The 15792-nt window shown below is 56.0% G+C and overlaps 3 protein-coding genes across 4 annotated transcripts; 2 read left to right on the top strand and 1 right to left on the bottom strand.

Annotated features, from left to right (window-relative positions):
* The first annotated feature begins 6 nt into the window (after positions 1-6).
* Positions 7-1081, top strand: SAMD1 (sterile alpha motif domain containing 1). The gene is made up of 3 exons (XM_030294025.1): positions 7-35; positions 134-245; positions 346-1081. The coding sequence occupies exons 2-3, from the start codon at positions 180-182 to the stop codon at positions 502-504; spliced, it is 225 nt and encodes a 74-aa protein (XP_030149885.1). The 5' UTR covers positions 7-35; positions 134-179; the 3' UTR covers positions 505-1081.
* A 1229-nt stretch (positions 1082-2310) lies between these two features.
* Positions 2311-5070, top strand: CA2H19orf67 (chromosome A2 C19orf67 homolog). Its single transcript, XM_030294014.1, has 6 exons — positions 2311-2650; positions 3307-3451; positions 3574-3674; positions 3761-3946; positions 4288-4422; positions 4896-5070. Exons 1-6 carry the CDS (start codon positions 2316-2318, stop codon positions 5068-5070), a joined length of 1077 nt encoding a protein of 358 aa, XP_030149874.1. The 5' UTR covers positions 2311-2315.
* A 4521-nt stretch (positions 5071-9591) lies between these two features.
* Positions 9592-12032, bottom strand: MISP3 (MISP family member 3). Of its 2 annotated transcripts, XM_030302074.1 has the most exons (3): positions 10800-12032; positions 10206-10279; positions 9592-9956 (listed from the first exon to the last, which is right to left on the bottom strand). In XM_030302074.1, exons 1-3 carry the CDS (start codon positions 11365-11367, stop codon positions 9939-9941), a joined length of 660 nt encoding a protein of 219 aa, XP_030157934.1. In that variant the 5' UTR covers positions 11368-12032; the 3' UTR covers positions 9592-9938. The 2 variants fall into 2 exon arrangements, with proteins under 2 accessions (XP_030157934.1, XP_030157942.1); XM_030302082.1 differs by lacking the exon at positions 9592-9956 and having other exon boundaries at positions 10208-10426.
* Between the last annotated feature and the right edge of the window lie 3760 nt (positions 12033-15792).

Genomic DNA, 15792 nt, shown 5'->3' with positions numbered 1-15792 from the left:
CTCCCTGGGGCTGATGGGACCCCCTTTGGCTGTCCGTAAGTTGGGGTATTTGAGCCATGGGCGTGTTGCCTACCGACGTGTAATAGAACCAGAGGAGTATCGCTACTCACTGGTTCCCCTTGTTCTGCCACAGTTCTGGGCGCAAAGAGAAGCCGGCTGACCCTGTGGAGTGGACAGTGATGGACGTGGTCGAGTACTTCACTGAGGCCGGCTTCCCCGAGCAGGCAACAGCTTTCCAAGAGCAGGTGAGTTCCCAACCCTCAATGTACCCCCTCTCTATCCCAGGACCTCAGTGGTGGGGGGGAAGGGGGATCTGCTCTGACTCTGTCTGTCTGTCCCACCCAGGAAATCGATGGCAAGTCTTTGCTGCTCATGCAGCGCACAGATGTGCTGACTGGCCTGTCCATCCGCCTGGGCCCAGCCCTGAAAATCTACGAGCACCACATCAAGGTGCTGCAGCAAGGCCACTTTGAGGATGACGACCCCGATGGCTTTCTAGGCTGAGCACCCAGCCTCTCCCCTGCCCCAACCCATTCCAGCCCCCATCTCACCCAAAACCCCCAGAGTCCAGGAGCTGGATGGGGACGCTCTCAGCCCTCCTAACAGATTCCAGTGAGGGGGTGTTCCTCCCTACTCCTCTCTTCCCTGTGTTTCCCCAGCATACATACATTTGGCCCCCAGCACATCCTGTACTCCATGATAGAGGAGTGTGGGGTGAGAACAGGGCCTGCTCATTTCACCCCAGGAAGCCAACCTCCCCCCCCCCAAGTCTAGGACATTTTTGGAAAAAAAAAAAAATGGGGGCTTCCCATCTCCCCTAGGTCCTCTTCAGTTCAGCCAGATGTTTCCTATATAAATGTTTTGTTCTGCCTGTTCATTTTGGTGGGTGGCCTTTCCTCTCTCCCCCACCACCCACGCCCCATCCCGGTCTGCCCCTGGCCTCCAGCCCCTGGGAATAGCCGGGGTGGGGTCCCTGGGTCTTCCCTAACCCTCTTTCTTTCTGTTGGCTGTCGCTCCAGCTGGCCGTATTGCTTTTTAATATTGCACCGAAGGTTTTTTAAATAAAGTTTTAAAAAAAAAATGCCAGGTGTTCACTTCATGAATGGAGTGGGGAAGGGGGGTGAAGAGCAAACGGGGGGGGGGGGAGGCTCTCCGGGGAGAGTCTAGGTTAACACAGAGTTGTTGGAGGAGGAAGCCAGGTAGGGCATGGGGCTGCCTCACAGCCAGCTAGAACATGAAGTGCTCCAGGAGATCAGGTGCCGTCCTCTCCCCATGCTCAGAACAGTGCTCTGGCACACAGTAGGTGCTCAAATACTTGTTGAGTGACCAGCAGTTAACTAGGCTTTATGAGCATTTTCTCGGTTGTTCTCTCCCCAGCCCAGTGAGGCAGAGAGCTCATAAAAACCCACTTTCCAGAAGAGGCAACTGGCTCAGCACAGCAAAGATGCTTGCTCAGGGTCACACAGGGTGGGGTCAGACACCTGTCTGAGTTCTTTACCCAGAGTCTTTTTAAATGTAATTAGTGTATTTAGCTTTATAGCCGTATGTAGTCAGCCTTTGCAAGCCACCAAGAATCCAGTCTATAACTATTGGGGGCAGGGGTCTGTCTTGGGCCCATGGTAGGGTCTCCAGGCTTCACCGGTCCTCACCAGTAAGAGGAACAGAAGGGATGAGACCATGGAACACGCACGTTTTTCCAAGTGAAGATTTTTAGGATTGTTATCCGTAGAAAGCAGCCACTGATATCCCAATCCCCACTAAGTTCTAATGCAGTTTCTCAACTCCATTAGAGTTGTGTTTTGGGGTTTTTTTGTTTGTTTGTTTTTTAATATACAGATTCTGGAGCCAGAGAGTCAGAGACTTCTCGAGGCCGGGGCTTCCTCCCTTTATGTACCTGCGCCCCGAGTTTGGACGCTCGGTAAAGACCCCTCCTCCCCAGGAAACGGCTTAGGAGCGAGAAAGGCGCTGGCCCCCCCAGCCACACCCCGGGACATGGCCGCGCCAGGACCGGCCCAGGTCGCTCCCCTCGGACGCGTCCCCCAAGCCAGGTTCCGGGAGCGCGCGTTTGCGCGGGGCCCCGCGGGCGCGCACCGCGGACCGGAGCGGCGCGCCCCTCCTGCGTGTTGAAATTCAAACGAGGCGAACTCCCTCCGCGCGGCGCCGCCCCGACCGAGAGGTCGAGGCAGGGACGAGTTGGAGGGGGCCGCGCTCCCAGTCCCGGCAAGTCCGAGGTTCCCGGGGCGGGGTCAAACCCGCGGCCAACGAGAGCGGCGGCGGCGGCTTAAAGAGCTGCGTTCCCCTCCTGCGGCCCCACGATGGCTACCGAGCAGTGGTTCGTGGAGCCGCTCCCCCCCGGCCCTGGGGAAACACCGCCCGCGGACGACTTGGAACCTGGGGCACAGCCCTGCGGAGATCCCTCCTGGTTGGCGTCCCCTGGCGGACCTGGGGACCCACCCGAGGCGGGACCGGAGGACGTCCAGGGACAGCTCCCCGAGGCCTCTACCGCTACTCCTTCCCCCGAGCCTCTGGCCCCGGGCCCAGGGCCCGCCCCTCCTCGCCTACCCTTGGACACCATGTTCAGCCCCATCACCGAACAGCTCCGCTACCTGCTCAAGAAGGCAGATGATTTCCAGAGCTACTTACTTTACAGGTGGTGCTGGGTGGGGTCCTAGGTCCCTCGGAATGAGATTGAGGAGAGCAACAGGATAGGCAACGCACGCTAGGTTCGCAAACTCAAAAGCATTAGGAGCCAGAGACAGTAAATGAAGCTAGTTGAGGACCCAATTTCGAAGAGTGATAAGGACTGTGTAGAAATTTGGGGTTAGGGAGGGCCTGCTATTACGCGGCCCCCAGGGGTTGCCAATTCACGAGGACGGTTCTCCTAGTTTTTAACTGTTGGCTTATATTTTGAACCCTGGGCAGGCTAAACAAAACCAATCTGTGCCAGACTTGGCCCTCTGGCTACCAGCGTGGGACCCCAAAGGATAATGTGATTCCCAGCCCAGAGGAGAAGAGACTGTAATTCTCACAATTCAGTATCCATTGGAATCCTCTGGGAGGCTGTTGAAACCCTAGATTTCTGGGCTCCACCCTACAGGACATTTTGAGTGAAAAGTCAGTTGTAGAATTCAGGTGTCAGCACCTTAACAAGTGTTCCAAATGGCTTTGATGCGAATGGTCCCGGGAGATACTCTGAGAAAGTCCTGGCGCAGGGGGATTTTGTCATAGGGGTTCCAGGCCAGGAAGACTGGTTGCCAGTGAGTGGGGAATGAGGGACCCCAGGCAAAGGCCCCTTTCTCTCTTTAGCAGGGACCGAGTGCAGAAGGAACAGCTGGCAAAGGCCATGCCCACCTTCTTACAGATGTGTGAGCCCTACTTTCTTTACCTGGAGGCAGCCGCGAGGAGTGTGCCTCCCATCTATGGAGTCCTGCAGGAGCTGGTCCGAAAGGGGGTGTGTGGAGCAGTTTTTCTAGACCCTGTGCCCCTTTCTTCATTCCTCGGGGTTGGGAAATGGTGGGGGGAGGGCGATGCGGGCAGGCCAGCTAATCTCATTATGCCCCCTCTTCCATGCAGCTGTTGGAGATCTCCCAACAGCTGACCCTGCGCCTAGAACAGCTGGTCCTCATGTATGCCTCCTTTGGGTTTGTGGACCTGGAGGAGACCGACCCCCTAAGGTAAAAGGGTAGGAGACTGGAGTGGGGTGGGGAGAGGGTGGCGTCCAGAGCCCAGCCTCATTTCCCACCGTCCTGTCTCCTGCCAGTATCTCCTGTTTCTTCTGCGGAAGGTTCTCCATCAGCCCGTCCCACGAGGTGTCCATCTTCAGATACTGTGCCCCAGCCGCTTACACCGCCAGCCGCTTCCCCCGATACCTCTATAAGAAGATGCGCTGGAATCTGGAAACCGCCCCAGAGCCCAGCGGCAGGGGGCAAGATTCCCGCGTGGATTAGTGAGTCCCCTGAGAGAATGAAAGTTCTCCCCTCTCCGTGCAGAATGCCAGTGTGGGCCTCTGAACCACCACCACCACCAAAGCATGGAAAGCCCGGCGGGAAACCAAAGATCTTTGAAAGGCCATCACCACTTTTTAAAAAAAATTCACCCTCCCATTTAAAAAGTCCTCATCTTAAAAGTAGGCTGGCAAGGAGAAAAGGCCTCCGTCTGGAGCCACATCCCTACCTGAGAACTTGAGGGCAAATTGTGATGAATTTCCACCTCACGCCCACCCCCCCCATCAAAGCCCTCAACTGAAGAAGGAAACTGCTCATTCTTAATACCCTCCTCCCCTCCCAGCTACTTCCTGTGCTATCGAGATACATGGGAAGACACAGGCAAGAGTCCAGCCAATTCATGCCCCCAGATCCAGAAGCTGTGGTCCATTGGCCGATGGGTGCCGCTAGGACCAGCTGAGGATGACCTTTATTCGTGGTAAGAACTAGGACAATGGCAAGGTGGGCTTGGGCCCTGGAGGGAGGGGCAGAACCTCACCAAAGACCATCCACTTCCCCCCACATTGTTTCCCTTGGTAATAAGGAGAGCATTTTATTGTGCCCTGAAAAGTGCTTTATGCAGACTTGTGTCACAACCCATTGAGGTCTATACTACAGGCCCCATTTTACAAAGAAAAAACAGGTGCTCAGAGAGGTTAAGTTACCTGCCCAAGGGCACACAGCTAAGTTTAACTGGGTGATAGGCCAGGTCAGGGCTAGAGTTGTTCAACCTCCCAGAGCCATTAGCTCTAGGCTTCTCAGCAACAAGAAAAGCACTCCCCCCCCCCAGGGTTTTTCCCACCCCCCAGCTGAAACAAAGCCTCTTTCAGCCACCGGCTTCTCACTCGGAGGGGAGGGGTTCCCCAGAAGCTGGGGGCGCTCACGTCCCGGCCTGTCTGTCCCTGCCCCCAGGATCTTGTGCCCGCAGCCTCCTGGGGACTACCAGCAACTGCTGACCATCGGCTTCGAGGAGCCCTCGCACATGCTGGCCACCGACCTGCTGGTGCAGATCCTCACGGGCCAGTCAGGCCCGGCCCGTCCCCCGAGCGCGGCGGGGCCCGCGGCGTGGGCCGCGCAGGGGTCTTGAACCTGGAGAGAGAATGGGAGCCGGAGCCTGACAGTTCCAAACTCCAGGAGAGGGAGCAGGGGAGGGGCTCACTCGTTCTCCTAGTGCACCTCGGCCTCGCCTTCCAAGGGGCCAGGCCAAGCTGGCCCGTTCGCACCGGGTCCGACCTGGCCGCGGAGCCCTGCGCGGGGACACACCAGTTTTGCGTTAAATAAAAGAAAGAAAGAGGTCACAGGCTCGGCGTCCGCTCGGTGCGCCGCGCCCCACCCCTTGGGGCGAGGAGGCCCCGCCCACCTGCGCGGCCTTCTGGGAAATGTAGTCTTTGAAACAAAACGAAAGTCCCCTGACTGGCGGACCAGCTCTCAAGGCATGCGCAGAGGCGCATATGAAGCTAAAAGGGAAGTAGCAGTGCCTGTCAACAACCGGAACCCAGAAAACCTCAAGTTTTGGGTAGCCGGGAAATTCAACGCCCAATGGGGGAAGGGACCCCGGGGCCACGCCCACTCTCATATTTTGACCCGGAAGTGACTTCCCTTTACCGAAGAGACTATATTTCCCGACGTGCATCAGCAAAGGGCCCGTGATCACTTTCCTAAAGGCCGGAGTCAAATCTTCCTCTTCCAGCTTTTGGGTCATGGAGTGGGCAGGTCATCTTACTTCGCGGGGTGTCCGGGGCGCGCGCGGGATGGGAAAGCCGTAAGGAACTCCAGCTTGGGATCTCTAAGCTCCACTCCAACCTTGGACTGGAAAGGAGTCACGGGTTGAGAGAAGTGAACTCACCTCTTCGAAAGCTACAGCGCGCGAGTGGCGGAGCTCCATCCTGAACCGGGTCTTTCTGATTACAGCTGGTCCCTTGCGAAGGGAAGGGTGTCATTCCTGACCCGGGTGTCACTCATCTGCCAGTTACCCCCGTAGGGGCTGCCTTTTCATTCCTGGTAACGTTTTTGGAGTCGTCGGAGGAGAGACCTAGCATTTATGCTTTTGAGCAAAGCACTCGCTTACCTAAAACTCCCAGGCACAAAGGCACATAGTATTGTAAGCACCAGTTTAAGATGACAAAAACGGACGTGAGAGGTAAAATGAATCAAGACTGGACGCCAAAACCTTTTATCTTTGGGGGGTGGCGGGGGGAGACAGCTTCTGGTGACAATTTCTGATTTCATCAAAGATTTTTTGGTCTGAATGAGTTCAAGGGGATTCTGAAGCTGCCTAATACTGATTTAAGTTAGTATGCCTGTGAGTGACATACACTGTAAGACTCTAGCTGAATTAAATAGAGGTTTAAATTGAGCCAAAAACGCAAATCACATGTAATTTCAAACTTTCTAGTAACCACATATGAAAAATGAGGTAAAGGGACGCCTGAGTGGCTTAGTCCGTTAAGCAGCCAACTCTTCCACTCAGGTTATGATCTCACCATTCTTGAGTTTGAGCCCCTCGTGGGGCTCTGCTTGAGATTCTGTCTCCCTCTCTGTGTCTCAAAATAATAAAGATTAAAAATGAGGTAAAAAAAAAAAAAATAAGGTCAGGTTAATTTTAGTGATATTTTTATTGAACCCAACATACCCAAAATATTATTTCAACCTATAATCTATGCGAGAAACTATGAATGAGATATTTCCCTTTTGGGGGTACTGAGTTTTTGCAATCTGAGTTTTGCAATTTCATACAGCATATTTCAGTTCAGACCAGCCACACATAGCTTGAGACTGTCTCCCTTAAGACAAGTCCACAGGCCACTTAAGACTAAAGGCTTCTGGGGGCACCTGGGTGGCTTAGTCGGTTAAGCATCCAACTTGCGCTCAGGTCAGGATCTCTCAGTCCGTGAGTTCGAGCCCCACGTCGGGCTCCATGCTGACAGCTCGCAGCCTGGAGCCTGCTTCAGATTCTGTCTCCCTCTCTGCCCTCCCCTGCTTAAGTTCGTGCTCTCTCTCTGTCTCTCTCAAAAATAAATAAACATTAAAGGTTTCCGGTGCGAGGTGCTGGGAGAGGAAAGAAACAGGCCTGATTTCCTGGATCCTGTCGCTCAGGAACTATCTATACGCATGATTCTCCAACTTGAGTGTGGAATCATGTGGAAGGTTTGATTTTTAAGTCTGGGGTGGGACTCAAGAATGTGTGTTTGTTGACAAAATCCCAAGCCATCCTGATGCTGCCGGTCCAGGCACTACACTTGGAGGACTGCTGGCCTACATCTACATGATCATCCTCAAACTTGGCTCCATGTGGAAAGCACCCGTAGAGCTTTAACAAATACAGATGCTGGGCCCCCCGGGTGGCTCAGTCAGTTGAGCCCGGTGACTCTTGATTTCAGCTCAGGTCATGATCTTGCAGTTCGTGAGTTCCAGCCCTATGTCCAGCTCTTTACTGACAGTGCAGAGCCTGCTTGAAATTCTCCCTTTTCTTCTCTCGGTGCCCGCCCCCACCAAAAAATAATTTTTTTTTTTTTTTTTTTTTTTTTTTTTTTTTAATGTGCTCTGGGTGTTTCCATTTCCCACCCTGGCAGCACTGGCTCTTTGTTTTCTCTCCAGACCTTTGAGAGTCACCATCAAGCATGTGCTCAGTGTGGTGATGATGGGATGGGGTGTGGTTCCTTCTTGGGCTGAGCTGCTCTCGGGGTGCAATGCTGTGTGAGCATTCTTTAGTTCTTCATTAGCTACTTGTCCTATGTAGGATCAAGTCTGTCGCTAGACCCAGGGCATACAGTGTTGGACAAATCCAAGAGTTTAAACAACGATTCTAAATCATTCCTGGGTCTTTTCTGGGTCTCAGTGCACCCCTAAGAAGCTGATACCCTAAAACCACAGAATATAACTGCAACGATACACTTTTTCAACTTAGGGTGTCCACAAACTCTTGAACTCCATCGGGGGGAGGGGCCTGAGCCCCCTGGCTTGGGAGGGAAATTAAGGAGGGCTTGGCAATTGACAGCTACAAGCTCTACTACAAACAGGCTTTGCTTATTAACATGCCTGTGCCCCACACCCCATTTAAAAATGTTTCTGAGTAGTCACATTTAAAGTTCAGTAGATTTCTTTCTTTCTCTTTTTTTTAAAGTTTATTTAGGGGCATTTGGTGGCTCAGTCGGTTAAGCGTCCGACTTCGGCTTAGGTAGTGATCTCACAGTCTGTGAGACTGAGCCCCACATCAGGCTGTCTGCTGTCAGCACAGAGCCCACTTCAGATCCTCTGTTCCCCCCTCTCTCTCTGACCCTCCCGTGCTTACACTGTCTCTCTCAAAAATAAATAAGACATTTTTTTAAGTTTATTTATTTGGGTGGCTCAGTCGGTTGAGCGACTAACTTTGGCTCAGGTCATGATCTCACGGTTCACAAGTTCGATGCCCGCATCAGCTGTGTGCGGACAGCTCAGAGCCTGAAGCCGGCTTCAGATTCTGCGTCTCCCTCTCTCTCTCTGTCCCTCCCCCACTTGTGCTCTAGCTCGCTCTCTCTCTCTCTCAAAATAAACATTAAAAATTTTTAAAAATTTTTTTAAGTTTATGTATTTATTTTGAGAAAGAGACAGCATGAGTGGAGGAGGAGCAGAAAGAGAGGGAGAGAGAGAGAATCCCAAGCAGGCTCTGCACTGCCAGCACAGAGCCTGATGTGGGGCTCAGTCTCACAAACTGTGAGATCATAACCTGAACCCAAAACAAGGGTCAGATGCTTAACCGACTGAGCCACCAGGCACCCCTCTTTTTTTTTTTTTTAAGAGAGAGAGGGCATGCGAGCCAGGAAGATGGGCAGAGGGGGAGGGGGAGAGAGAGAGAGAGGGAGGGAGGGAGGGAGAGAGAATCTTAAGCAGGCTCCACACTCACTGAAGAGCTCAGCAGGGGCAGGGGAAGCAGGGAGACCTTGGTCCCATGATCCTGGGATCATGACCTGAGCCGAAATCAAGCCACAGGTGCTCAACTGACTGAGCCACTTAGGCACCCCGAGATTTCTCTTTTAAAGGCTAGGTTTCCCCCTTGCTTTTGGAAATCAGAAGCTCACTCACTACGGATATGGAGGAACACTTACCTGCGCGTTGAAACAAGGCATTTCCCAGCATACCCCATTTCTCTCCTTAATATTTGTCTGGGGTCTACACGCATGGGAGGTTTGCAACAGCTGGACAGATCATAAATGGCTTTGTATGCCCTGCGAAGAAGTTTGTACCCTCACCGCCACCACCACCCCCCCTTTTTTTTGTAGGTATTGCTTACGTCCCCAAATCAGGAACAACCTCTTATCACCTCTGTCTAGCCAGCGCCCAGCTCCCGGGAATACCATTGGCACTGGCACAATAAATGTTGAAGAAGTCTGGAAAAAGGAAAGGCATGAGCCAGTTTGTCCGAACACCGCAAGTTCGCGCCCGCGCCGCCAGGGGGCACCAGGACCCGGGCCGGGCCGGGCCGGGGGAGACTAGCAGCCCCAGAACTGGGCGATAAGGGCACATTCCATACTCCGGCTGGCACCTCCTGTGGTTTCCTCAGGCCTTCTTCCGCCAAACGCGCTCCCGCCCCAGCCCAAAGTAAGAGGACCCAGAGGAAAACAGCCTGCACTGCCCAGAAAGAAGGGGCTTTATTGGGGAGTGAGGGTAGCCGAGGCATTTACTCGAACGGTAAAGGCCGGAGGCAGAGGCCAGTTCAGTTCGCAGTTAGGCGGAGAAGGGCTGGACAGTTTCACTGGCAGGATCGACAGTGGTGGTGTTTCCCAACGTGGACTAATAGTTTTATAGAAGAGAATGGTCAATTTCGCAAAGAGGAGCTGGTCGATTTCATCTTCCCCGGAGCAGACTGCTGACCCTCTCCAGGCCTTCGGCGGATTCGGAGGGCACTCCCTGGCGCCCCTACCAGTTTCCTCTGATGTGCGTGTTACCTCTGGCAGGGTGTCCCAACCTACTGGAACCTCAAGGCTTCCGCTCCTCCTGGGGAGAGGAGGCCAGACAGAAGGCCGACCTCAGAGACCCGGGCACTGTGGGAGTGACACTCATGCACAGGGTGGGGCAGCTTGGTTCCCAGGACTATGGCATCCTCGTCACCCCCTGGCCGTGTCCAGAACTTTGTGTCCTAGCCCAGAGTAACTTCCCAGGGGGCGCGGGGGTGCACGGGGAGGAGAGGCGAGGGAAGAGCGACTTGCGCTTGAGGGAAGAGGGGGGGGGGAAAAGGGCTCCCACCTGCTCCAAGCCGTTCTCCGATGCCTTTCTGCGGGGAGGCCAGATCACCGCCAGCTTTCCGTCGCCCCTGCTCGCTGCGGGGGAAGGGGCACTCAGCGGGGGTTGCCCCTCCTGTCACCAGCTGGAGGCGGCCAGCACCAAGGAGACCGGCCGCGCCCCTTAAACACACAGGCGTTTACCCTCCTTCCCATGGAGGCCTCCATTCGGGAGGAGGGAGCAACCTGAAGGAGGGAGGCGAACCCAGAATGGGGAGGTGGAAACCCGCAAATTCACAGGGAGCATCCAGGAGTGTCAGAACCCAGGCAGGTTCCCTGGAATCCGATAAAGACATCTAGAATCCTCCTGCCTTCCTCCCACCCAAAGCCTAGGTGAGACGTATCCAGGAGTCGACCATTCAGAGTAGGGCGTGGAGCACAGAGAGAGAGCAGCCCTAAAGGGGTGGGGCAGTGAACGGAGAGTTGAGAGAGGGCCCCAGGAGTCTGGGAGCCCCAAGGAGGTACCCTAAGTGCCAGAAGAGAGGCTACTGGAGTTGGGCAGTTGGTGAGGGCGGCTGGAGCCCTGAGAGTCCCCAGAGTGGGGGCGCGCGTGGCTTACCCGTGAGGCTCGGCGCGGGCTCCTTGAACTCAGCGGTGCCGTAGACGCTGAGCCTCTGGCGCTGCAGCTCCCGTTCGCGCTCATGCACCTCGCGCACCTCCTGCTCCAGCAGCGACGGCGCGACCCGCGGCGGGGCACGGGCCAGCACCGGGCACCGGCCTTGCACGGCCAAGCGAGGCCGGCCTCCGGGATCCGGCAGCCCCTGCGGGCCCGCGCCGCCTTCCTCCGCCGGCGAGGAGCCGCGTCCCGCGGCGGTCTCAAAGAATCGCTTGAGCTCGCCCAGCGGCTGCGGCGGCGGCCGGGCGCACTGCTCTGGGGCCGCGGGACGCGCCAGCGCCGCCTGACGGTGGGCCTCCCGCTCGATGTCTCGCTGCATTTGCGCGCCCGCCCGCGCGCGCTCCAAGGCGCGCGGGAGCGCGGGGCCCGGGCCCGGCAGGCTGAGCACCGGTCGCACGCGCAGCTCGACGAGTTCTCGGCCGGCGCGGCCTGGGCTCAGGCCCCGGCTCCGGCGCAGGCTCTCCTCGCGTTCGCAGCTGCGGCGGATTTCTCGCTCGATGGGCGTCTCCATGAGCGGCTTCCCGGGGACCGGTTGGGGGGTCTCGGGGCGCAGTAGAAAATGCAGCAGGGGGGCTTCCGAGTCTGACCCCGAGGAGGAGGTCTCGGGACACTGAAGAGGACAGTGCTTCGGGACCCCCGCGCTTCGTGCTTCAGACGGCTCGGGGTTGTCGTCGCCTGTCTCGAGACTCTCAAAACCCCCAGCTGCGGATGGCCCGGGGCGTTCTGTGTCCAGCCCCGCTGATGGCCCAAGGACTTCACTCTCTCGCTCAGGGGTCTCCGCGCCCTGCTCCGCGGAGAGCACGGAGACCTTGCCTCTTGGCCTGGGTACGTCGGCGTCCTGCTCTGCGGCAGGCCCCGGGACTTCGATGTCCGACCCGGGGGGCTCGGGGCCCCGAGCTTCGGACGACCCCAGGGCTCCGCTCTCCGGCCCGGGGGCCTCGGTGTCCAGGGTTGGGAGCAGTTCGGAAGCCTTAGTTTCCAGAGCCGGAGTTTTGATGCTCAGAGTTGAGACACGGTGCCCTGCGCAGCACCTGTGGCACAGTCACCGCCCGCGGGTTCTAAGGCGTCGCCTACCTCAGCCGCTTCTCTGACCCGCCCCTGGCCTCCGAGAACGGCCCCCGGGGACAGGGCCGGGCACCGCCCCCTGCACCTGCAGGAAAGACTTGGGCCCCGCCCTGGCCCCGCCCTCGGGGCGGGGGCGCCCCGGCAGGGCACTGCATTTGGTTCACTGACGCGCCTCAGGTCAGCTCAGGGCACCAGACTTCTCGTAGGAGGGCTTCCCTAGACTTGGCCCGCCGGCTGGGGGACAAGTCTGGGTGCCGTTCCACTAACGGGGCGCCACCCTGGCACCTTTTCGCCCTCACGTCCCCGGCATTCCCGGGAGGCTTGACCCCAACTCTGTCCTGGGCCGGCTTTCTGGTGCCGGTGTGCTCCAAAGCCATCTTTCCGAAGCCTTGCTAGCCCCGCCCAGACCAGCGGGCAGCAACGCCCCTGGCCCCCGGGCTGTCCATCCACGTTCCACCCCTGCAGCGCACAGCTCAGACTGAAGGGGGCGCCAGGAGCCCTCTCATGGCGCGTCGCAAGCTCCCCCGCCCAGTGCCTGGGCTCCACTAGGCTTCTTCCGAGAGGTGTACCCGCCGCTCGCGTCAAGCCCGAGGCTGCTTCCCCGCACCCCTCCTGGAAAAGTCCGCAAGGCGTCCGCGGCCAAGTGCACTTCCAGACTGAGGGGAGAGGGAGGGACAGAGCCAGCGCGCCCGTGGGTTAGAGGAGCAGCTGCGGTTGAAAGGCGGTCACCTTGGGCCCAGACGGCTGGGAAGGCCCGGAGAGGTATCCAGGCTTGCGGTATGGAGCAGCTCTCCGCAGCTGGCGCCAGATCTTGGCGTTCAGAGGCAGCAGGGTCGACGCCCCCGCGCCGACCCACCCCCAAAGTCATTTTCCACTCTCCTCCCCCAGGCTCTCCCCAAATCTGTCCTCTGGCCCTACTCTACCGTTCTAGGGTGACCAGGAAGAAAGATATAGTTACCTAGAGAAAGGTTGGGGGGGGGCGGTGGTTGCTGAACAGCCTGGGAGCCTCCAATAATCCAACTACCCAATCACTCCTTCCCCCAGCTCTCCGCCTACTCTGGTGACTCCCCTCCTTCCCCTGGATCCTAGTCTCAAGCTCCTCCCTCTGACCCCTTTGGCCTAATTGGAATTGGGCCCAGCTGGGTTCCATCCCACGCAAAACCTCCCCGCAAGGTACCAGCCTTCACCAAGGCTCAGTTCCCTTGTCTGTAAAGTGGGCAGAGCGGTGTCCACTTGCTTGGGGGGGGGGGTCATGAAGATTAAAGCTTTACTTCTGGAAAGAGTTGTCTACAGCATTCTCTCGTCTTCATCGCCTCCTGTTCATGTTTGACAGCACTGACAAGGCTCTGGGTCCCACCACCCCACCGAGCCTTTTCCATCCAAGGACACGGATGGACTTCACTTGCCAGACCCTGGTTCCGGGTCTGACTTCCTCTTCCATTAGCTCCTGGGTCTCTGAGGATGCCATCTTCTCCTGGTTCCCCTCTCAGGCATTTCTTCTCAGACTTCTGTTTCACCTGCATGGACAGGCTTCCTTTCCCCCTGGCTTCCACTGGGGTTGGCTGACGGGAGAGGGGGAGTGAGGTCAGCACGTTTATTCCATGCCCCTGCCCATAAGCCACGCTGCTTGCGTCCCTCGCTGCTGGTAGTTACTCCACACAGCTCTCTCGCCAAGGCCAGTGCGTGGATACAGCCCCGGGCTGTTGCTATCAGAGATTGTTTCCCCAAATCTTTGTAAACCAACTCTTTTTGGGGGTGCCTGGGTGGCTCAGTCAGTTAAGCCTCCGATCTCAGCTCAGGTCATGGTCTCGCCGTTGGTGAGCTCAAGCCCTGCATCTGGCTCTCTGCTGTCAGCAAGGAGCAGGCTTGATTTCCTGTCTCCCTGGCTCAGCCCCTCCCCTGCTTGCTCTCCCCTCTTTCCTCTCTCTCAAAAATAAACAAACATTTTTTTAAAACCTAACTCTTGACTGAGCTCTGATGAGTTACTCAGTTTGAGTATGCTATCTCTTTCCTGCCAGCACTCAGCCCCTGACCAACTCCAACCTCATACTTTATTGTATTTTTTTAAGTGTATTTATTTATTTTGAGAGAGAGAGAATACCAAGCGGCCTCTGCGCTTTCAACGAGGAGCCCAACACAGGCTTGAACTCACGGACGGTGAGATCATAACCTGAACCGAAATCAAGAGTCCCAGGCTTAACCCCCGGAGCCACCTGGGCGCCCCCACACCTCATACTTTAAACATCTCTGTGCTGGTGTCTCTCAAATCTCTACCTCTGACTTCTCCTCTGGGTTTAAAATTGGGTTTTTCGACGTTTATGTGTTTTTGAAAGAGAGAGAGGGAGCGTGAGCGGGGGAGGGGCAGAGAGAGAGGGAGACACAGAATCCCAGGCAGGCTCCCGGCGTCCAGCTCCCGACATGGGGCCCCAACCACGAGCTGTGAGATCATGCCCTGAGCCGAAGTTGGACAGCTCAACCGGCTGAGCCACCCCGGCGCCCCTCCAACTGAACATCTTCAAAACTGAGCTCTCGGCTCCCGCCCCTACTCCAGCCCTGCTCTTCACCATGTGTGACAACTCATCCATTCCGTTTTTCATGCCCCAAACCTAGGAATCTACCTCAACTTCTCTCTCTCAGCCCTGTTCCAATCCATCCTCATGCTGGATTGCTGTTGAATCTGTTGACTCTGCCTCCAAAACATATTCTGAATTCGTCCACTTCTCTCCACCCTAGTCCCAGCCACTACACTGCCCTCTTCACTGAGTGGTGGCTCCCCACCCACCAACCAGAAAAACCCAGACTCCCCACTCTGACCCAGAAGGCCCTGCCCACTTCTCAGATCTCATCTTCTGACACTCTCCCTCACTCCTCCATTCCAGCCTTTGTGCTTCCCTCAAACCCCCAACTGCACTCCTACCTCAGGACCTTTGCACTGACTTGCCTTTCTTTCTCTGCTTGGAAGGACTCACCCCCTGGCTGGCTTCAGCTATGCAGGTCTTGACTCAAATATCACTTCCTTAGACAAATAGTCCCCGATCACCCACCCTGCATCACACACAGCCCTTCTCCGTAACCCTAATCCTGCTATTTTCTGTGACTCACCCTATATGGCAGTTATTACCAATTGCCTTTATCTGTATTTTATCGCTCTCTCCTCGTCACCACCAAAAGTGAGCTGCATTATAGCATTTTCTGTTTGCTCACCTCTAGACCCAACTATCTCATGCCTAGAACAATACCTGATACACAACGGTTGCTTAAGAATTCTTTAATGATACTCACTAGGCGCCTACCCCCATGCTGGAAATAAAGAAACACATCAGACTGGGAAGGTACAGTTGAGTTTGGGAGACAGACCCAATTATAAATAGAACAATCTTGGGGCACCTGGGTGGCTCAGTCCGTTAGGTGTCCAACTCTTGATTTCAGCTCATGTCATGATCTCACGATTCACGAGTTGGAGCCCGGCGTCAGGATCCGCACCGTGTCAGCGCAGAGCCTGCTTGGAAGTCTCTCTCCCTCTCTCTCCGTCCCTACCCCACATGCACTCCCTCTCTCTCTCTCTCAAAATAAATACACTTAAAAAAATTTTTTTAAATGTGTTCTCTTATCATAGCAAATGTATTTTCAGAATGACTTAGAAGGCCAGGTTCAAACAAAAACATTTTGGATCCCTAGGAGTTTCGTACTAGAACGTGGGGCACAGGGAAATCCCAGGTCTCAGTCTGGCCTCCTGTACTTCTCCCTTTCAATGCTCTCCTGCAAAGCAAGGAGGCTTGTGCCCGCACGGAGGAGGGGCTCTGAACCACGAGTCCCAGCTTTATCCTTACCCCTCTGCCAATAGCTGCCTTTGACCACTTCTCAGGCTGGA

This window comes from Lynx canadensis, chromosome A2 (genome assembly GCF_007474595.2).
Source record: "Lynx canadensis isolate LIC74 chromosome A2, mLynCan4.pri.v2, whole genome shotgun sequence".
NCBI classification, from domain to species: domain Eukaryota; kingdom Metazoa; phylum Chordata; class Mammalia; order Carnivora; family Felidae; genus Lynx; species Lynx canadensis.
Note: the sequence above shows the minus strand (reverse complement) of the source record. Positions and strands in the feature narration are given on the sequence as shown.